Consider the following 23,033-nt stretch of genomic DNA (forward strand, 5'->3'; position numbering starts at 1 on the left):
CCCGCTACGTTTCGTTTGCTGCTGCAAACTTCGTCAGGCTGACGCTGATGGTGGCGTCACTTCCTTCTCCGTTTATCTGCGGGCAGCAGAGGATGTTGTCGCCCTCTGCTGCCCGCTCTCCCCCTCCAATGATGCAGTCCCATGCGCAGTCCAACGTGTAAACTCCATCGTCCCTGTTCATGGTCCCACATCCACGTCTCCTTATCTCGATTGCTTCCTTTATCCATCTTTTGTATTTTTGCTGTTCTGTGTTAATGATCCTTGTGTTGTCCCAGTCCATTATATGGTTTTCTCTTATGCAGTGATCTGTTTCGGCTGATTTCTTTATTGTGCTTTCTGCTTCTTGTCTTGCTGCTCTTGTGTGTTTTCGACTTGTTTCTCTCTCGTACTCCTTTCTATGTTCTATTGTTCGTGTGTTGAGTTGGCGTCCGGTTTCTCCTATGTATGTTTTATTGCAGAGTTTGCATGGGATTTCGTAAATGACTCCACATTTATGTCCAGCTGGTATCTTGTCTTTTGGGTGTACTAGTCTGTTTCTAACTGTTGTGTATGGTTTCGTTGGTGTATTTATGTTGTGTTTTTTCATTGTTGCTCTTATTTTTTCTGTTATGCCTTTAATGTATGGTAAGGTTATCACTGGTTTTGGTTCTTGTCTTTCTGGGTTTCTGGTTTTTTGCTTAGGTTGTTCTTTTCTTTCTGTTGTTGTTTGTTGTTTTCCTTCGTTTATTGCCCATGCCAGGTATCTGCAGATCTTTAAAGCATGTTGTATGTGTTTGTCCTCTTGTTTACAGTCTCTTTCTTCTGTTATTATGTTTGCTCGGTGATATAATGTTCTGATTACTGACATTTTTGTGTATGGTGGGGTGTTCTGATGTCCATAATAGATATAGGTCTGTGTGTGTTGGTTTCCTATGTGTGTTTTTTGGGGGCAGCAGTAGCTCAACAGGTTGAGCAGGTTGTCCAGTAATCGGAAGGCTGCAGGTTCGATCCCGGCTCCGGACAGAGAATTCTGCTGTTGTGTCCTTGGGCAAGACACTAAACCCACCTTGCCTGCTGGTGGTGGTCGGAGGGACCGGTGGCGCCTGTGCTCGGTAGCCTCGCCTCTGTCAGTGCGCCCCAGGGCAGCTGTGGCTACATTGTAGTTCATCACCATCAGTGTGTGAATGTGTGTGTGAATGGATGAATCACCACCAGCTCTTCTGGATGTAGTTCAGCCCTTCTCTGGTTAAAACAAGCAATCATATCATGTTTATTATATTTTAGTGTTTATAGTGCACACCTGTGGTTCTCACTGGCCCCCTGGTGCTGTGAAAACTCTGGAGCACCCAGATATGATCCTTACTACGCTGATTAAAATAAATGAATTTGTGAGAAATGACATCAAGACGAGGTATGCGGGGAAAAGTATTGCACTCTGCCTTGTGACTGATGAAAGTATATGTACAGTCGTGGCCAAAAGTTTAGAGAATGACACAAATATTCTAAAATATTGATTTTAAAATTTTGTTACTTGCTTTTAAATGCCAAATGGGTCTTGCCCCCACAATATTTGTCTGGGCTGTTGACTTCTCAAGTGCCTGCGTGGTCTCTTCGGTCAACTGATCGTGGCCTACTCGCGGTTCCCCTGACCAAACGTAAGAGCAGAGGAGCCTTTTCGATGATTGGTTCCAGGATATGGAATGCTCTCCCTATAGAGCAGGGGGTCAAATATGCGGCCCGCAAACGGGTTAACTCCGGCCCGCGAGATGGTTGTGTAAACTTTATTTTCATACTTTACAATGTAGAGTGAAAATAAACTTATCTTTGTGAGCAAGTTTTCTCTGTAACGAGTATAAATAAAACAAAGCTGCGCTCAAGGCTCACACAAGAACTTGAATCACATCCTGAAGTTGGCCGCCACCCAGGATGTGACTCCTGATATTGATGCGCTGGTGAAAGCTAAAAGATGTAAAGTAAAATGAGTCAAATATACTTTAAGGCCTAGTCCACACGTAGCCGGGGTTTTTTGAAAACGAATATCCGCCCCTCCAAAAACTTGCATCCACACCACCGCGTTTTAAAAACAAACTTTGTCCACACGTACCCGGATAAATACGTTGTTAAGGACATGCCAGACCTGTAGGCGGCAGTACTTCCCCCGTTCGTAACCTCGTCCTTCGTCTGTGGTCTTCCACAAGGAGCAGTAATTCCGCTTGCAAAAACAAACAAGCAGAAAGCGCTTGGACAATTGATGGATCGGGTAGTGACAGAGCGCAGCTCTGAAAGCTTCCGTGATGCCGGCTAGTGTAAACACAGGTCGCACACGTGATGTCAGCATTTTTTTGTCACGGAAAGTGACGTTGCGGACCTTAAAACTCCGGTTTTGTCTGTCCACACGCAGACACCCAAAACGGAGAAAACGCAGATCTTCACTTTGGCCTGAGTTTTTAAAAAGATCCGTTTTCGTGTGAAAAAACTCCGTTTTCGTGTGGATGACAGGCCAAAACGTAGGAAAATATCTACGTTTTGGCAGATCCCCGGCTACGTGTGGACAGGGCCTAAGTCAGGGGTGTCCAATCCTGGTCCTGGAGGGCCGGTAACCAGCAGGTTTTGTGGTTTTTCTGCTTCAACACGCTTGATTAGCTGGTTGAATCACCTGTGCAGCAGCTCATCAGGCTCTGCAGAAGCCTGTTAATCACCTGCTGATTGAAATCAGGTGTGTTGAAGCAGGTTAAAACAAAAACGTGCTGGATACCGGCCCTCGAGGACCAGGATTTGACATCCCTGCTTTAAGTGCTGCATGAAACTGATCTAGCCATGTGATCTGTAAGCACTTAGAATCACTAAGGAATGTTTTTTTATTTATTAATTTTTTTTTTCTTCAAATTTTCAAGTACACTTCAGGTGTTGTACTTGTACTATTTTGGATATATTGTCCTCAGGCTCCAGCCTTGTTTTATATTGATTGTATTAAAACAATGAAAACAATCTAAGTTTTTTTTTTTTTTATTTACCCGTCTGGCCCACTTGGGACTAGATTTTCATCAATGTGGCCCCTGAGCTAAAATGAGTTTGACACCCCTGCTTTAGAGGTAAAACAGACATACTGTGTTTAAAACTTGTCTGAAGACTCACCTTTTTAATTTAGCCTTCCAATGAGTTGGTTGTTTCTTTTTACTGCGACTTTTACAGGATTGCTGCAAACCGTGTTCTTTCTTTCTTTGTATGTATGTTTTATTGTGCAGCACTTTGGTACACCTTGTTGTTTTTTATTGGTGCTTTATAAATAAAGTGGATTGGATTGGACAAATATGGTAAATTGGAAAAGTTGCTGCTTAAGCTTTTATTAGATCAATTTGCATTTGCTTCAGAAGGTTATGAAGAGTGATTAGATGAATTGCATAGCCCTTCTTTGCCATGGAAATTAACTTAATCCCCAAAAAAACTTTCCACTGCATTTCATTGCTGTCATTAAAGGGCCTGCTGAGATCATTTCACTAATCGTTTTGTTAACTCAGATGAGAATGCTGATGAGCACAAGGCTGGAGATCATTATGTCAGGCCGATTGGGTTAGAATGGCAGACTTGACATGTTAAAAGGAGGATGATCCTTGAAATCATTGTTCTTCCATTGTTAACCATGATGACCTGCAAAGAAACGTGTGCAGCCATCATTGCAGTACACAAAATTGGCTTCACAGGCAAGGTTGTTGTGGCTACTAAGATTGCACCTAAACCAACAATTTATAGGATCATTAAGAACTTCAAAGAAAGAGATTTAATTCTTATTAAGAAGGCTTCAGGGCGTCTAAAAAGTCCAGCAAGGGCCATGATCGCCTCCTAACGAGGATTCAGCTGCGGGATTGGAGTGCCACCAGTGCAGAGATTGCTCAGGAATGGCAGCAGGCAGGTGTGAGAGCATCTGCACACACAGTGAGGTGAAGACTCTTGGAAGATGGCCTGGTGTCAAGAAGGGCAGCAAAGAAGCCACTTCTCTCCAAAAAAACATCAGGGGCAGATTGATCTTCTGCTAAAAGTATGGCGAATGGACTGCTGAGGACTGGGGCAAAGTCATATTCTCCGATGAAGCCCCTTTCCAATTGTTTGGGGCATCTGGAAAAAGGCTTGTCCGGAGAAGAAAACGTGAGCACTGCCATCAGTCCCGTAATGCCAACAGTAAAACATCCTGAGACCATTCATATGTGGGGTTGCTTCTCATCCAAGGGAGAGGGTTCACTCACAAATTTGCCCCAAAAATACAGCCATGAATAAAGAATGGTATCAAAACACCCTCAGACAGAAACTTCTTCCAACAATCCAACAACAGTTTGGTGAAGAACAATGCATTTTCCAGCATGATGGAGCACCGTGCCGTTAGGCAAAAGTGAAAACTCAGTGGCTCGGGGACCAAAACGTTGAAATTTTGGGTCCATGGCCTGGAAATTCCCCCAGATCTTAATCCCGGTGAGAACTTGTGGTAAATCACCACTCTGGCTGCCTTTCTTCCAGACCGCCGAGAGCGCCAGTCACACAAGGGTTCATAGACTCAGCACAAATGATATTGGATGGTTTTACGAATAAATTTCAGCTTATAATTAAACCATACAGCCAAACTGATTTTACAACCCAGACATCACAAGATCTGTCAGATACTTACAAGGTTCTGCTCAAATATAGCTTCCTTCCCACCATTTTATTCATTGTCTGTTATCTGTACAACCATCATTTCATTTGTCCTGTACAATCATTAGTTAGGAAAACAGAATTAAATTCATTTTTATAAACAATACCCTTGTCTCTATCTTAATTAATGTGAAGTGGGTCATCAGCTGGCATACTGGCACCACTGACTATTCTCTCTCTCTTACTTTGTTTAACACAAAGTATTCCTACTCCAGTTCAGGTGTTTATTTTTGTGTTTCTGCTCTGTCCTCTCAAACGCCCAGTCAGTTGATGCAGATGGCTGCATATATATATATATATATATATATATATATATATATATATATATATATATATATATATATATAGATAGATAGATAGATAGATAGATAGATAGATAGATAGATAGATAGATAGATGTGTGTGTGTGTGTGTGTGTGTGTGTGTGTGTGTGTGTGTGTGTGTGTGTGTGTGTGTGTGTGTGTGTGTGTGTGTACATGTTATATGTAAATGTAAATGTAAATATGATAGTATAATTAGAAAAATAACTCCCCGGTCTGTTTTGCAGTTCATTCTCTCTCCAGCAGGGGGTGTCGTAAGCTTTAGTCTCATTTAAACTCAACACGCGAAGTGGAGCCTTCAGCCAATCAGCAGCCAGCATCTGAAGCTCTTGCGGATTAACGGTATTGTGTTATGTCCACCGTATTTAATTTGTGTTTCTGCGGGTTGTGGCGGACCTAAGAGCGCCCTCCTGTGCGCCACCCGGCCTGATGGAGAACCCCGGTGACCCGGTAAGTCCGAGGCTTCGTTTCCTGGAGCAGCGCTGCTTTATCTGCCTTTATTTTGGTTGTCTCTGCAGACTGACAGATCGGCACCGACTATCGGTCATAAAACAGCCGTTTAACCGGAACGTCGCGGCGCCACCTGCACCAAACCTGCCCCGATTGAAGGCGTGATGGCTGCTGAGTGAGGCTCGGCCGCCTGTGTTGATACACAGACCGTGTCCTGTTGTCAGGACTCAAAACAATCTTAATTGTTCGTGGTCCCGGTGGTCCTCTGGTGCGTGTTGTCCCGCAGCCTGTCGGCACCGCAGTGCAGCAGATCTGACGCATGACAGGACGTTAAAACTAACGGCCGATCGGTTTCGTAAGCTGCAGATCACGTGGTAAATGTGTATTGTTGACTCGGTTAATAGAATCAATAATGACAAATAAATTAAACAAATTGCGACAGGCTTCCTAAAATATCCAGTTTACACCGGTTCGGTTACATCGACACAACTCTGGCTCATCCCTTGAGTTCTGAACCTTATATGATTCAGCGATCAGATTAAAAACATTGCTCTGGGAATTCTCTGCCACAGAAATGAAACTACGTGGCTAAAGAATAACTCAGAAGGTCTGTAGAGCTCGATCAGAACCACAGGAAACTGGCAGCTGAGGAGACAAATAGACCAGTAGTTGTCCTTGAATGAGTTTTAGTTTTATGAAATATTTCAGATGTTTGGTAACTTTCTGACAGTGTGCTGACATCCACCCATGTGACCTCTCAGGTGGATCGTCTGTCCAGGAAGCGGCAGGACTCCTTCGGGATGCTGGACAGTCTGGAGGAGGACCGGAGCAGCTGCAGCACCGACTCCAGTGGGGCGAGCGGGGCGTCTAGCCCAGAGGACAGTGATGATGATGAGGAGTTCATAGGAGGGGAAGCTCAGCTCATCCCCTCCTCCTGTGCCTCCTCCTCCTCTCTGATGCTCATTAAGACCAACGGACAGGTGTACACCTACCCCGATGGGAAGACGGGCATGGGTCAGTGAGACAGATCGTAAACTCAACCTGACGTCACATTTCTGAAAAATCTGCTGAAGAAATTCAATCAGTCAATAAATTAGCATTAAGTTTGACCTTTTAATTTTTTTGCATCAGTAACTTATGTCACCTCTTCTCTTTCCTCAGATTTTAGGAGTAAATCAGTGTAACCCGTGATTTCTGGTTATGAGTAAAACTGTGATTTATAGACTACAGGGTATCTGCAGGTCCTTAAAAAGTCTTAAAAAGTTTTAAATTTGCTTTTCCAAATTTAAGGCCTTAAAAATCCTTAAAAATGACAGATAAACCTTAAATAGTTTCCAAAGGTCTTAAATTACCAAAGACCCAATAAACAAGATTCTTTTATTTCTATAAAATTCTCGTGAATTTCTAGTTAGTGGTCAGCATTTTTTGTGTATGATATTGGCGTAAGCGGAACCATACACATTCGGTTGGTTGTGAAAGGGGGCTATTTTTAGATGAGCATGCTAGTGGGAGTTTGCACCATGGCGAGGTGCAACATTAATGGTAACTGGATAGCTAATCCCACGTTCACGACGTGGTTAGCACCGGATCCAGGCAATAGCTGGAAATTATAGCTTAAATTAAATTAAAAAAAAAAAAAAGCTTACATTTGGTCAAAGTTGCCTTAAAAAGGTCTTAAAAAGTCTTAAATGTGGCTCCCTTAAACCTACAGATACCCTGGACTAAAACCATGTTTCAATCAGAGCCATGTTAAAGTCCAGCTGTGTGGATTTTGTTAGGAACCCAGCTGGATTAACCGGGTTTTAGGTTTGATCTACAGACTCACTAGACTTTCTGTCTGTGTAGAGAGGCAGAAATGGTTGGATTCACTTTTGGACTCTTTTTTGTTTGTTTGTTTGTTTAGTGGTTAGTTTTTGGATTGGATTAGGACAGTTTTAGACCTGGAGTTGTACTGTTTTAGTACTGGCTTTGACTAGTTCAGGCCTGGTTATGGACAGATTTAGATGTAGTGTTTGACTAATTTTGATCTGGTTTGCATCTGTTTTGAATTTGTTCAGGCCAATTATATTAGGATGCTTTAAATGCCAGGTTATGCCGGGTTAGAGCAGGTATTTGACTGGTTTGGGCAGGATTTATGTTTAGTTTCCTTCATCCTAGGTATGTTGCATCTCATTGGTTGTCACCTGAATACACATCCCTTTAGTCTCTGTGTCTCCTACCCCTTAGCGACCTGTGAGATGTGCGGGATGGTCGGTGTCAGAGATGCCTTCTACAGTAAAACCAAACGCTTCTGCAGCGTCTCCTGCTCCAGAAGTTACTCGTCCAACTCGAAGAAGGCCAGCATACTGGCCCGGCTGCAGGTAGGACCCAAATACAAGACTCTTGTGTTTGTGTGTGCATGAAGATGGCTTTGACTCTGTCATCACAGTTTTAGGATCCAGATGTGGTCGTGACATCCAGGACACACTGGAGCATATGCATCTCCAGTCTGGCCCAGGAAAGCCTTGGGGTCCTGCTGGAGGAGCTGGTGGAGGTGGCCCAGGAGAGGGCTGTTGGGTTATTTTTAAATCCTGAACCTTAACCCTGAAACGCACCACACACAGGAGAGGAGTCAGAAGGTTTTACGCTGCGTTGTCAGACAGCGGAGAGGAGACATGCCAGAAGCCTCTCCGGGTCTCCGTCATATCAACTCTGCCTGGTCTCTGCTCCACAGTCAGTTTTATTGAAGGACAGGGAAAAATGACAAAGAACCATTCATCACTGTTCACAGTTAACCAATGACAGCACTTCTAAGGCGGGACCTACTCAAGTTACAGAGTTGTCTGCTGAAAGCCAAAAGCTGACTCTTAATGTATGACTGACAGCCAGCACATATGATGACTTAAAGAGGAGCATTTAAAACAGTAATACGTCAAAATACCCAACAAGGGCTGTCTGGGATTCCCCACTTGAGATGCCCACCCTGCAACCCGGACCCGGATGGGCGGAGGAAAACGAATTATCTTCATCTTATCATCTCCATCTTTATTCTTGATTTGAGCAGGACATGTCCTCCATAACCGACTAGGTTTAGAACAAATGTGAGAACCTTGAGACACATGTGTCTTCAAGTTCCTCTGGTCTGCCTGTCTGTGTTTTTAAGGGGAAGCCGCCTACAAAGAAGGCTAAGGTTCTGCAGAAGCAGCCTCTGATGACCAAACTGGCTGCTTACAGCCAACAACCAGCCAGTCAGCAAAGCGGTGCCAGGAAGAGCAGTGAGTTCATACCTGTCTGACGCACACTAGGTTCCTGGTGTCTGAGGACTCGCTGTGTAGTTACAGCATCAGCTCTGTGGTGGACAATAAAAGGCTGCAGCTAAAAATTTACCAAACACTAGTTAAAGAAAATACATTTTCCAACCTTCTGAGAAACAAAACATCTGACGTGAATCAGATAAGAAAACTCATTAATTTAAAATTTTCATCAAAGGAAACTGTCTGAACCTGAAACTGACCTCTTTCATCTGACTGTAGATGTTATTTTAAATATTTTGTTTAAATTTTTTTTTAAATAAATAGAAGATGAATCAACTGCAGCTCAGATGAGACAGGAATGCAGCTGTTCTCCAGCTGATGAGAACTTCCTGTTTACATCAAGATCTAATCAGAATAGTCTGCTTCCTGTTTCAGCTCTCAGGTTCTGGTTTTATCTCCTGCAGTATCTGTCGACGGGTTCGACTGGGGTCATTACCTCGGAGAGGGCGAAGTGTCGGGAGCGCCGGTCAGCTGCTTCAAACACGTGAGTCCAACCTGAACAGGCACTAGAGCGGCAGGAGTGTGGCTACCACAGAGGGCGGAGCTTATTGAAACAGGAATTTCATGTTTGGTTTATTATTTCATGTAGTCAGGATGTGTGTGTGTGTGTGTGTGTGTGTGTGTGTGTGTGTGTGTGTGTGTGTGTGTGTGTGTGTGTGTGTGTGTGTGTGTGTGTGTGTGTGTGTGTGTGTGTGTGTGCGTGCGTGCGTGTGTGCGCGTGTGCGTGTGTGTGTGTGTGTGTACGTACAGGTCCCAATGGGGAAGTCGTGGGGTGACATCAGTGAAGGAGTTCGAGTTGAGGTCCCAAACACTGACAGTGGACTTCCTATGAAAGTTTACTGGATCGCCTCCATCATCAAACTGGCTGGTATGTGCACACACACACACACACACATGGTTGGTGCCATTAGCTCATCACTTTAGCACATTCCTCCCTGTTGTTAATCATCATCATCCAGGATTTATTCAGCTCCAGCCGACTGGAACTCCTCTGTGTGAGGGAACCTGACTTTTTCCTCCTGGCTCTAGATGCTCTCACCCCAGTCTCCCTCCCCTTCTCATCAGCTCTGATAATCAGACCAGCTGGTCCTGGACCAGCCAGCAACACAGCTGTAGGTCAGAGGAAACGGGGTCTTCGCTGTTGCTGCTCCCAAGCTCTTTACTGGAAACTTTAACAAAGACCCACCTCTTTCCTCGTCTTCCAACCCAGAATGATTGTTTTGTTGTGTTGCTCATTTGTGTCTCTGATTATGTGTCTGCAGGTTTTAGGGCCCTGCTGCGTTATGAGGGCTTCGACAGCGACGCCACCAGAGACTTCTGGCTGAATCTGTGTGTTCCTGACATCCATCCTGTTGGCTGGTGTGCAGCTGGAGGAAAACCTCTGGTCCCCCCTCTGAGTAAGACCCGGTTCTGCTTTCAGCCCAACAAGAGAACACACATCCAACTGGACAGACCAGGATAACTCCTACAAACCCAAGATCAGGGGTCTCATTTATAAAACAGTGCGTAGAATCCTTATTAAAACCGTACTTAAGCTCAGCAAGAAAACTGTACTTAAGTCTATGGGGCGCCGGGGGGGGGGGACGATGACTTGTTCTGTGTGCACACGAAGCAGTACATGTGATAATGCTGCTGAAACTCATAATTGTATCCTTCTCAGCAGCAGCACTGCAGCTGCTCTCCATGTCCAAAATGTGGGTAAGCCAGGTCCTTAGTCAACTTAAGTTTGCTCACATTTTCCCGCTACGTTTTCTTTTATAAATCTCAAAGTTTGCGTGTAAAGTTGCTTACGCAGTTTTACAACCCTGTTTTGTGCGTAAGCAAGCTTTATAAATGAGGCCCCTGGTCTTTATGTCCAAAGGGTCTGGTACCAAACATGGTATTTTACCTACAAGGAGCAGATGGAGCTGAGGGATTATTTGTTCCCTTATAAACAGTCATTTTAGCTCCTACTGGCACAAGAAAATTATTTTAAAATATGCTTTACTTTGTTCTTTTTTAACACAGAAAAAAGTTGTTTTACCATTTTTGGTGACGTTTCCACCACTACCATGGTCTTCTTCAGAGCTAGCCGCTGTTGGCGGCGTCATTTCCTTCTCCGTTTATCTGCGGGCAGCAGAGGTGGGTGTCGCCCTCTGCTGCCCGCACTCACCTCACCGATGACACAGTCCCATGTGTGGTCCAATGTGTAGACCCCATCGTTTTTGTTGTTCTGTGTTTATGATCCTTGTTCTGTCCCAGTCCATTATATGATTCTCCCTTGTGCAGTGATCTGTTACGGTGTTGGTGTGAATTAAGCTTAGGTTAAGATCAGGGTTAGAAATAGAGCAGCATTGGTTAGGGTTCAGGTTTGGGTTAGGCATAGTGGAATCACAAAAATCAGTGGACGTCAGTGAAGGGTCCACACCAGGATGCAGAGACTGTAGCCCTTTTTACAAGACACACCATGCCGGCAAATCGGCGTAATATTACCTTTTGCGGCATTCGTTCCGCCTCGCTTGGTAATAATATTGCGGTAATGGTCCGTCGTATGCGCCCTGGCACAACAGAGGCAGATGTCATGATGAAGTGGGGAGTCATTGCTGAGCTCTGGCTGGCAAATTTATTGAAAATGAAAGTAAACAAAGGCAAAAAGGTTTGCATTTTGAACAAAATCAGCTGAGACGACAAACTGGAGCGCAGCAGTGCTCCATGAGCCTCTCTGTTAGAGCTGAAGCTCAGATCACCAGAGACTGCACAGGGACTGATGGGGACAGACACCTTTAGGAGCTTCTTGTTAAAAAAAAACTTAACGATCACAGCTTCAATCGCAATAAAAAGCAAGTTATGTCCAAGATAAACGGAAGTCTGCGGCAGCGCAGAGACCACCCCCGTACCCCCTTTATGCCGCCATCACCTAATCTTTTATAAAATTGCCACGATTGCGCCACATTACCGCCACGGTCTGATCTTATAAACGATCTTTATCCTCCCCAGGGAGCCGCGGCAAATCTCGTTTTGAAAACGCTATAGTCCTGTAAAAACAGCTTGTGTGTATGTGTGTGTGCGTGTGCGTGCGTGCGTGCGTGCACCAACACCATCAGACCAGGTGTGATGAGGTACTTTGTGTCCTCAGGTCTCCTGCATAGGTCCACCAACTGGAAGAGTTTTCTCATCAAGAGACTGACTGGATCTAAAACTCTACCACTGGACTTCTCAACCAAGGTGATACACACACATAGATACTGCCTACTATTACAGCACTGGTTCTGTTGGGCCTTGGTTCTGGGGGTGTCTCAGATTTTCCGGTTGTGTGCTGAGGGAAGGTCATGGGTTTCTGGGATTATCTGTGGTTAGCATCAGTCTGTTTGATCAGAACCAGATTTGATCTGTTAGTGATTTTAGACTCTTGTCAGATTCTGCTGATGGAGACCGTTTGTGGTGGGTTCTCAGGAGGTCTATAGGTTCAGACATAACTCACAGATGTGTCCTCCTCACCCCACAGGTAAAGGAGAGCATGCATTTTCCCTTTAAGAAGCAGATGAGGGTGGAGGTGGTGGATAAGACCCACCTGTGTCGGACCCGTGTGGCTCTGGTTGAACAGGTGAGTGTGTGTTTGAACATCTGTCCTGGTGTGTGTTCCTCCTTCTGACTGTGATGCTGCTGCAGGTGATCGGCGGTCGCTTGCGACTTGTGTACGAAGAATGCGATGATGGGACGGACGACTTCTGGTGTCACATGTACAGCCCTTTGATCCACAGCATCGGCTGGTCCCGGTCCATCGGGCACCGCTTCAAACGGTCAGGTGAGTCAGAATCTAAACAGCAGAGAACCTGAACAGGTGTGAGGACGATTAAGACTGAGGATAAAAGCTGTGTGTGTGTGTGTGTGTGTGTGTGTGTGTGTGTGTGTGTGTGTGTGTGTGTGTGTGTGTGTGTGTGTGTGTGTGTGTGTGTGTGTGTGTGTGTGTGTGTGTGTGTGTGTGTGTGTGTGTGTGTGTGTGTGTGTGTGTGTGTGTGTGTGTGTGTGTGTGTGTGTGTGTGTGTGTGTGCGTGCGTGCGTGCGTGCGTGCGTGTTTTTAGATGTGACAAAGAAGTTGGATGGGCAGATGGACGCACCTGGACAGCTGTTTGCCAAGGTGAGAATTACCTGATCACATGATCCACCACTTGGGTTTCTGACCTCAAACTGCTCATGCTCAAACTGAGGAAACGATCTGTTGTCCTGCATCAGGTCAAGAACACTTCCCTTGGAGCGTGTTAAATGTTGAATCTAGTCACATGAGTGAGCACCAGACTCCTGCATGTCACCATTTAAATAGGCTGACAGGTGCTGTTAGGTCCTTCAGGTTTGAGTTTCCTCCCTGTATGATCAAGTATCCTGTTTATGCACTGGGGTGAAGAGAAACTTCAGGGACTTTGAGTTTAGGACTCTAGATGTGGCAGATGATTGTTAAGCATCATGTTAGACGTGCCTTTGCACATGAGGCCTCTGGTTTCTAGTCCCACAACATTGATATTCTAGCTCATGTCATCTGTTTTTGGTGTGAAAGAGAATCAGCTTCCTGTTTTATTAGATGTTTTCAAATGTTAACAAACTGAAACTCATCCGATTTTAAACATTTGAGTTCATTTTAAATCTCACAAATGTGTGTTTGTTGTGCTTCTATCGTCAATGAGACCTTAAGTCTCCACCAGAGTGTTGTTTGCCACTGCGGGTAGTTTAACATGACCCCCAGCCCTGATTCATGGTTCTGACCCTGTGCTAGGTGAAGGAGGTGGATCAGAGCGGACCCTGGTTTGAGGACGGGATGAAGCTGGAAGCTATTGACCCTCTGAATCTGTCTGCCATCTGCGTAGCCACAGTAAGAAAGGTGAGCAAGTTCTTCAGATTTAAACTAGAACCTGGAACAGCATCAGCTCAATGGAGCCTGTCTCCTTTGTCCATCAGGTCCTGGCAGACGGGTATTTGATGATTGGCATTGATGGCTCTGAAGCTGCGGATGGTTCGGACTGGTTCTGCTATCACTCAACCTCTCCGTCCATCTTCCCCGCAGGCTTCTGTGAGATCAACAGCATCGATCTGACTCCGCCCAGAGGTACTGCAAACTGACAGCGGGAGGATTTAACACCCAGATGTGAACAATATGGGAGAAACAATGTCTGGAGAGTCAGGGTGTTTTTACAGCAGAAGAACTGTGTTCTGAGTAACCGAGAGGTTTTGTAGAAACCCTGGAAGGATATTTGGGATTTTGGTTTTTAAAGTGAAGTAATTTATCTAATTTTTTAGGTCTGAAGCTGCAGATGGTTAGGGTCAGGGTTAGGTAATGATTGATTTATAAAAAACATCTCTTGGTGTTTGTCAGGTTACAGCAACCTTCCCTTCAGGTGGTTCGAATATCTGAGGGAGACCAAGTCTGTGGCTGCTCCAGTTCACCTCTTCAACAAGGTGAGAGACCAGCAGCTCAAAAAGAAGGTTATATTATCAGCACAATGAGGTTCCTTTATGTCAAAACTCAGTGTAATTCACAAGGGAAGTATAAATAGAATAGAATAAACTACACTGATCCCACGGTGGGGAAATTCACTTGCTACAGCAGTACCAATACTTAGAGAAAAGGAAGAAAAAATAATCAATCAGTCAATCCTTTATTAATCCCAGAGGGAAATTAGAGTTTCAGTACACACAATTCAGAGATCAGACAAGAATTGGTGACTGTGGTCATTCGCAACCCGAGTCGCGCTACCTTAACAACAATAACAAGATTACAGGTAAACACACAAAGGCAGTAAGCTATTATTCTTTGTAATGGATTTTTATTTCAGTAAGAGTTTAAAATCTAAATATTTTCAAACACTGTGTCAAAATAAACCATTTTTTATTTGTTTTATTTAACACTGCTTGATGAGGTAAAACTGTGAATTGTATTAACCCTCTGGGGTCCAGGGTGTAATTTGCCGTTTTGACTAATTTAGAGTTTTCCTAAACTCTTTCCTCTCTCTCTCAGCTACATAATGATGCTTTTTATCAATTGAATATGTGAGACTTCCACCAACAGCAAAATGATCTCATGTTTTTGTGGGTTTTTTATGTTCACAAGCACATTCCCTCTCACGGATTACTAAACTGCTGTTTTGACAAGTTATCAGATTGTCTAAAAATAGGTCGTTTTTTAGTTTAGTATAACTCCGCTTTTACGTTGCCTGTTAACAAAATAAAAAAACTGGGTGTAGTTTATAATCTCCTTTTTAAAGCTGAATTGAAACCGAAACTCAGGGAGGCGGAGTCTTGCTGCTACAGCGTCCCAAATCAGACCTGTTCCAAAGATGCGTATACGCGTCCATGGACCCCAGAGGGCTAAACTGTTTGTACTTCCAAACTTCCATAAATTCAGTTCAGCTCTAGTTCTGTTTCTCACTGCTTTTTGTTTTCCTACTTTGTTGTAAAAATTCAGAGAAACAAAACGTTGTTTTGCGATCCGACTCGAGGGAACCAGATGAAGGACCGTCTGTGAGGTTAGGGTCAATCACAAAGCTTCTTCTGGGTTTTCTGACCTTACCTCCACATCAACCAATCTTCTTCCAGTCAGCAGTTCTGATTTGTCAAAAACAAGTGGAGCTGATGTTGAAAATGAAGATAAAAATTGTGTCTCGCTTCCAGTTGGACAAAATCTGAGGCTCATCTTTCATCGGTTTGCCCGACCAGGTTAAAGAATCAGTACGTTTAGTCAGGAAACCAACTGAATTTACCAGATGAAGAAATGTTTCTGAATGATTTACAAGAGGAGAGTGATAAGAGGAGTTTTACTGATTTGTGCTGGAGAGGAAATCTGTTGAGCCATTCATTTCTGTCCCTCTCTGTGATGAAGACCTCATGCCACTAATGTTCTCCTCCTGCAGCTGCAGATCTGTGGAGACAAAGCTGCTCATTAACAAAAAACAACAACAACAACAAAAAACCTAATGTTACACTGTAACACTCAAAGGGAGACTAAAATCAAAAATGACTTTGGACCTAGTCATATCCAGACTGAGAACTACAATCATTTACTTATGATGAAGATAATAGAGTAAAATATTTCTCTGATTAAAGCTGAAATTTTACAGGAAAAGGTCATCAGCGGGTTTGAAGGGAATCAACAGTACAACGTGACCAGCAGGTGGCACTGTTGGCATTGTTCTAAACAGAACAAAAGCAGAGCCACCATGTCAGAGAGGTGGGCTCTTATTGTTTCTGAGGGAGAAACAGCTGATTGGTGATGAGATCAGTGGTGTGAAATAATGTGTCATGTGAATCAATTGATCACTGTCATGTATCATATGATCAGTAAGGTGAAAGTCATGTGATCACTTGTGATTGTTTGTGTCATCTGTCATGGATCCATCATGACTCATGTCTCCATGTGGAGTGCCATGTGTTGGTCATATGATCAGTCATGTTCTCAGTCATGTGATCTGTCACGCCAAAAGTCTAGTGATTCTCAGGATCAGTCATGTGATTGCTCAAGTCAAAGATGGTGAGATAAGACACAGGATTGGTCATGAGAACAGTCTAGTAAAAAATATAATCTGTTGTGCTATTGGTTACTTGATTGTCATGTGTTCAGTCATGCAATTAGTCATGTAAGGTTCAGGATCAGTCATGTGATTGATCAAGTTGTTGGGAATAGAACAAGTCATGTTATGGGTCTAAGCTATAACATTCGGGAACTGCGCTGCTCTGGGTGGCTCATGTTGGAGTAGTTCTGTTTACTATATGTAAGTTTTGCCTTTTTTTGACATTTTTTCTTCTAGTTTCTCAAGAAAAAAGGTATTATTTTGGGCATTTTACTTTTCTGTTTCTGGTGCTGTGAAGCTTAGAGGATTTTTACTGCAATTTTTTCACTTTTTGAGCATTTGTTATGATGCGTAATCATGGCGACAAGCTGGTTTACAATCGGGAGCAGCTGCTTAACATTGGAAAGGCTGAAATAATACCTCAACTGATGCCACAAATCCCAAATGAGCTAAAAATGCAAGAAGCGTGGGTGCAGAGCGGGAGCAAAATGGAGACAGAGAAAGAGGAAATTCAAACCAACTCTTCCATCGATCATAAGTGGCAATGTGAGATCACTGGCCAACAAGATGGATGAACTCCAAGCCCTTTCAAGGACTCAGCCAGAGTATCGACGGTGCAGTGTTAGGTGTTTCACTGAGACGTGGCTGCAGGACCATATCCCCGATTCCAGTGTCTCTCTGCCAGGATTCCTAACCATACGAGCAGACAGCGATCTGAAGAGGAGCGGGAAAAGAAAAGGAGGTGGAGTGGCAGTGCTTGTCAACAACAGATGGTGCCATCCAGGTCATGCTTCAGTGAAATGTTGTCTTTGCAGCCCAGATGTTGAACTCTTGGCAGTAAGTTGTTGCCCATATTATTTGCCAAGAGAGTTCACCAGTGTTGTCTTGGCAACCGTTTATATTCCACCTCCAGCCATTGCTGAAAGTGCAAGTGATACCATCAGTTCCGTTGTCGCTAAGCTACAAACCCAGCACCCCAATGCATTTGTGACTATATCTGGTGATTTTAATCATGTCTCGCTCTCTGCTACACTTCCAACATTTCAACAGTTTGTCAGCTGCTCCACCAGAGAAAACAAAACATTGGATTTGTGTTATGCAAATGTAAAGAATGCATACATGTCCAAAACAAGACCTCCTCTAGGACAATCGGATCACAATCTTGTTTTTCTCTGCTCAGAATACAAACCACTTGTTCAGGGGCAACCTGTGACTAGAAGAACTGTGAGAAAATGGTCACAGGACGCTGAAGAAGCCCTGCAGGGTTGTTTTGAGACCACAGATTGGATGACTCTCAGCCAAGGATATGAAGAGGACATCAATGCCATGAATGAATGTGTCACTGACTATATAAACTTCTGTGTGGACAACATCATACCCACCAGAACAGTGAGATGCTTTGCTAATAACAAACCCTGGATCACCAGTGAACTGAAGAATCTGCTAAATGAGAAAAAAAGAGCCTTCAATGAGGGAGACAGGGAATTATTGAGGAGTATACAGAAGCAACCGAAGATCAAGATCAGAGACAGCAAGGAGACATACAGGAAGAAGCTGGAGAACAAACTACAGAGGGACAATATAAGAGATGTCTGGTCAGGGAAGATCACAGGCTTCAAGTAGAGGAAATATTGCACAGATGGCAGCCTGGACACAGCCAATGAACTGAACAAGTTCTTCAATAGGTTCAGTTCAGGAACAAACCCAGCATCCTCCTCGCCTGTCCCCAGCCAATCAGACATCCCATCCTCCTCTGAGCCAACATTTTCTTGTCACACGCCAGCTCTTTTGTCCTCTAACGCACTCATGGACTCTTCTGGTTCTATAAATCTGTTTTCAACCAAGTCAGGAGATGCTGCTGCCCCATTTACCTCCCCCTCCCACCTCCCTGTCTCTAGAAGTCAGGTAAAGAGGCAGCTGGAGAGACTGAACAGGAACAAGGCTGCAGGTCCAGATGGTGTCAGCCCCAGATTATTGAAGGCCTGTGCAGAGCAGCTCTGTTGGATTCTGCAGCACCTCTTCAACCTCAGCCTGGCCCAGGAGAAGGTTCCAGTCCTGTGGAAAACATCCAGCCTTGTTCCAGTTCCAAAGAAAACTCACCCATCAGTCAATGACGACTACAGACCGGTTGCCCTGACATCCCACATCATGAAGGTCCTGGAGAGACTCTTGTTGGTCCACCTGAATAAGCAAACTAGGACATATCAGGACCCACTGCAGTTTGCTTATCGCCATGGAGTTGGAATTGAAGATGCCATCATCCAGCTGATTCAACCAATCCACTGTCATCTGGACAAAGCAGGCAGCACTGTGAGGGTCATGTTCTTTGATTTATCCAGTGCATTTAACACAAATCAGCCTGATGTATTTTGCCAGAAACTCCAGAAGACACAGGTGGGGACCTCAACTATCGCCTGGATTAAAGACTACCTGACAAACAGACGACAGTTTGTGAGGCTGAAGAACTGCACATCAAACCAGGCGATCAGTAACATTGGAGCACCACAGGGGACTGTAGTCTCACCATCCCTTTTCACCCTGTACACCTCAGACTTCCAGTCCGAATCAGAGACCTGTCGTCTACAGAAATACTCCGATGACTCTGCAGTTGTCGGGTGTATCAGAGATGGACAGGAAGCTGAGGACAGAGAGCTGGTGGAGCGCTTTGTGGCATCGTGTGGAAACAATCATCTGACCTTGAACATGAACAAAACAAAGGAGATGATTTTAGACTTCAGAAAAAACAGGGTGGAGTCAAACACTGTTCCCATCATGGGAGAAGAAGTGGAGGTGGTTGAGAAATACAAATACCTTGGAGTTCACTTGGACAACAGACTGGACTGGAGAAAGAACAGCAAAGCCGTTTACAAAAAGGGACACAGCAGACTGCACTTCTTGAGGTCGCTTAGGCCCTTCAATGTCTGTAGCAAGATGCTGCAGATTTTCTACAAGTCTGTTGTTGAGAGTGTAATCTCTTCAGCCATCGTCTGTTGGGGTAGTAGCATCAGAAGCAGGGACCTGAAAAGGCTCAACAGCCTAATCAAAAAGGCTGGTTCTGTTCTGGGGACAACTGTGGAACCACTGGAGGAGATAATGCAAAGAAGGATTCTCCAGAGAATCAAGAAAATTATGGACAACCCTGAGCATTCTCTTCACAAGACTGTCTGACAACGGAGGAGTGTCTTCAGTCAGAGGCTTCTTCAGTTTTGCTGCAACACTGACCGCTACTGGAGATCCTTCCTGCCAACAGCCATTGTAATATACAATAACTCTTTGATGACCTGATTATTGTTATTATTCTGAGCTACTACAGCATTAAATTTCCCTCTGGGATTAATAAAGTGTTTTTGAATTGAATTGTATTGAATTGAATTGTAACCATCAACAACTAAAAGCAAAGAATAAAAGAAATTTGGGTTTCCATAACTATGCTGCATAAGGGACACAGACATACTAATGTACATCTGGTATTGCCCAAGTATTGAACACATACTGAATATAGCATTGGTGTTATTGTGTACCAGGATAATGCCAGTACCAGTTAAACTGAGGAGTTATACACTCTTACTGCAGAGGGGATGAATGGTAACGTTCTGTCTGCCACTGAAGGAGCTGTCCAATTCAGTTAAATTCAAATTCAAATTCAAAAATAATTAATCCCAGAGGGAAATTGATTGCTGTAGTAGCTCAGAATAATAATTATAATCAAGTTGTCAAAGAGTTGTTGTATATTACGATGGCTGTTGGCCATTGGTCTCTACAGTGGAATGCAGTGGGTGGGTGGAATTTTCCAAGATGGAGGCTATCTTCACCAACATCTTCCTTTCACAAGTCTCCTCAACTGAATCTAGTTGGCAGCCCTAGAACTGAGCTATCTTTGTGAATTAGCTTGTTGAGTCTCATCCTGTCTCAGTCAGAGCTGCCTGCACCCCAACAGACCACAGCAGAGTGGATAACAGCGCCAACCACAAAGTGATAAAGGGATTTTAGCAGACGGGGTGTAACAGGCCTTAGGATGGAGCTTTGTGTTAGAGCCTTGGACTGGAATCCTGTGAGACCCAAAGCAAGTATTGTGGGAATGGGCTTGTAACAGAGCCCTGCATTTGAACTGGGATCTCACATGATTCACGGGACCCAACGCAAATCTTGCAGATGCGGGCAGTTGTTAGACTACTTTGGCAGGAGCAAGTTGTGGGAAAAAAGGTGAGTCCCAAGATTGTTGGTCAGATTGAGAGTACAGCTGAGGTTGGTAAGAGAATAAGAGTAAAGAACCGAACAGAAAATATTAAGGTGTACAGGTGAAGGCAAGGACTGGGTGGAAATGGTCAGAAAATTAGCAGGAGCAATTTTTAAAGTTTGTCCCGTACACATCTCATTAGTATTCCAGGGTTCCTAATGGAGCTTTGTTATTCTCCAGGGCTCAGAACAAAGCTTTGTGATGACCTGTTACATGATGGATTTTTAGTGTGTCGACTTCTGGTGTTTGATTCACAAACTGGTTGATGATGAAGAAACAGAACAACGGTGATATCAGAATAGTTTTCCACTCCCAACAGGAAGTCCCAAACCATGGTTTCCGTCCTGGGATGAAGCTGGAGGCCGTAGACCTCATGGAGCCCCGCCTCGTCTGTGTTGCTACAGTAACCCGCATTGTCCACCGGCTGTTGCGGATCCACTTTGATGGCTGGGAGGACGAGTATGACCAGTGGGTGGACTGTGCATCCCCAGATCTGTATCCTGTTGGTTGGTGTCAGCTGACAGGGTACCAGCTGCAGCCTCCTGCTGTGAACACAGGTAAGCATCACCTGAGCTGGCCTGTCTAAGGTCTGAGGTAACCAGCAGCTCTGAGGGTTTATGTGTTTCAGGGTGTAGAGATCTGCAGTCTTCAGCATCAAAACAGAGGAGGAAATCCCAGCAGTACAGAGGACAGAAGAAAAGTACGTCTCCCAGCTCGTCCTGGTAGATTTATTAACCTGCAGCATCACACATCTACACAGGTTGAGCTTCACTCTGATGTTAAAGTGTTGAACTCAAAGCCTTTTGGGAGGGGAGGGTGGCGTGGGGGGGGGGGCTTTTACAGAACAGACCCTGTAATCTGTCATAGGGAAGATAACATCTGTTGGTTAAATCTCCAACTCTCAGAGAGGAAGTTACCTGTCGCTAAGCGCCCCATCAGCCCCTCCGGCACCATGGTAGCAGGAGTTCCCAAGAGCCTATCAGGAGATGAAAACGAGACTCCTCATGATTATCCAAAACCCCTTCTTCAGGCCTCAGACGCCCAGCCAAACCCCAACACCAAGGGGGGGGGCAGGTAATCAATGCTCACCTCTATGGCGAGACTAATCACATGACCAATTAAACAACCAATCACATTTCAACTCACATGACTAATTACACGATTGATCACATGACCAGTTTCACAATCAATGACATGACCAGATACATGAATGGTTACATAAAAGATTACAGAACTCACAACCAATCCCTTGATCCATAACATGACTTGTTCTATTCCTAACAACTTGATCAGTCACATGACTGATCCTGATCACATGACTGATCCTGATCACATGACTGATCCTGAACCTTACATGACTAATTGCATGACTGAACACATGACAATCAAGTAACCAATAGCACAACAGATTTTATTTTTACTAGACTGTTCTCATGACCAATCCTGTGTCTTATCTCACCATCTTTGACTTGAGCAATCACATGACTGATCCTGAGAATCACTAGACTTTTGGCATGACAGATCACATGACTGAGAACATGACTGATCATATGACCAACACATGGCACTCCACATGGCGACATGAGTCATGATGGATCCATGACAGATGACACAAACAATCATAAAAGTTATCACATGACTTTCACCTTACTGATCATATGATACATGACAGTGATCAATTGATTCACATGACACATTATTTCACACCACTGATCTCATCACCAATCAGCTGTTTCTCCCTCAGAAACAATAAGAGCCCACCTCTCTGACATGGTGGCTCTGCTTTTGTTCTGTTTAGAACAATGCCAACAGTGCCACCTGCTGGTCACGTTGTACTGTTGATTCCCTTCAAACCCGCTGATGACCTTTTCCTGTAAAATTTCAGCTTTAATCAGAGAAATATTTTACTCTATTATCTTCATCATAAGTAAATGATTGTAGTTCTCAGTCTGGATATGACTAGGTCCAAAGTCATTTTTGATTTTAGTCTCCCTTTGAGTGTTACAGTGGAACATTAGGTTTTTTGTTGTTGTTGTTTTTTGTTAATGAGCAGCTTTGTCTCCACAGATCTGCAGCTGCAGGAGGAGAACATTAGTGGCATGAGGTCTTCATCACAGAGAGGGACAGAAATGAATGGCTCAACAGATTTCCTCTCCAGCACAAATCAGTAAAACTCCTCTTATCACTCTCCTCTTGTAAATCATTCAGAAACATTTCTTCATCTGGTAAATTCAGTTGGTTTCCTGACTAAACGTACTGATTCTTTAACCTGGTCGGGCAAACCGATGAAAGATGAGCCTCAGATTTTGTCCAACTGGAAGCGAGACACAATTTTTATCTTCATTTTCAACATCAGCTCCACTTGTTTTTGACAAATCAGAACTGCTGACTGGAAGAAGATTGGTTGATGTGGAGGTAAGGTCAGAAAACCCAGAAGAAGCTTTGTGATTGACCCTAACCTCACAGACGGTCCTTCATCTGGTTCCCTCGAGTCGGATCGCAAAACAACGTTTTGTTTCTCTGAATTTTTACAACA

The 23,033-nt window shown here is 44.1% G+C and overlaps 1 protein-coding gene across 5 annotated transcripts; it reads left to right on the forward strand.

The window, feature by feature from the left end:
• Positions 1–5,275: 5,275 nt before the first annotated feature.
• LOC107390307 (MBT domain-containing protein 1) lies at positions 5,276–22,685 on the forward strand. 5 transcript variants are annotated; one of them, XM_015966937.3, is made up of 18 exons: positions 5,276–5,432; positions 6,194–6,446; positions 7,659–7,792; positions 8,575–8,686; positions 9,130–9,209; positions 9,476–9,593; positions 9,988–10,122; positions 11,841–11,929; positions 12,210–12,308; positions 12,374–12,509; positions 12,787–12,842; positions 13,473–13,577; positions 13,655–13,802; positions 14,070–14,152; positions 20,817–21,054; positions 21,126–21,197; positions 21,403–21,571; positions 22,565–22,685. In XM_015966937.3, exons 1-18 carry the CDS (start codon positions 5,412–5,414, stop codon positions 22,590–22,592), a joined length of 2,076 nt encoding a protein of 691 aa, XP_015822423.1. In that variant the 5' UTR covers positions 5,276–5,411; the 3' UTR covers positions 22,593–22,685. The 5 variants fall into 5 exon arrangements, with proteins under 5 accessions (XP_015822423.1, XP_015822426.1, XP_015822424.1 ...); XM_015966940.3 differs by lacking the exon at positions 21,403–21,571 and having other exon boundaries at positions 21,126–21,219; XM_015966938.3 differs by lacking the exon at positions 21,403–21,571.
• The last annotated feature ends 348 nt before the right edge of the window (positions 22,686–23,033 follow it).

The sequence above is a fragment of the Nothobranchius furzeri genome, chromosome 6 (assembly GCF_043380555.1).
Source record: "Nothobranchius furzeri strain GRZ-AD chromosome 6, NfurGRZ-RIMD1, whole genome shotgun sequence".
Classification (NCBI taxonomy): domain Eukaryota; kingdom Metazoa; phylum Chordata; class Actinopteri; order Cyprinodontiformes; family Nothobranchiidae; genus Nothobranchius; species Nothobranchius furzeri.

Coding starts and splice junctions, on each gene's coding strand:
- LOC107390307 (XM_015966937.3), top strand. CDS start 5,412: ATGGAGAACCCCGGTGACCCG. Junction 7,793..8,574: donor GCATACTGGCCCGGCTGCAG/GTAGGACCCAAA, acceptor TGTGTTTTTAAG/GGGAAGCCGCCTACAAAGAA. Junction 21,055..21,125: donor GCCTCCTGCTGTGAACACAG/GTAAGCATCACC, acceptor TATGTGTTTCAG/GGTGTAGAGATCTGCAGTCT.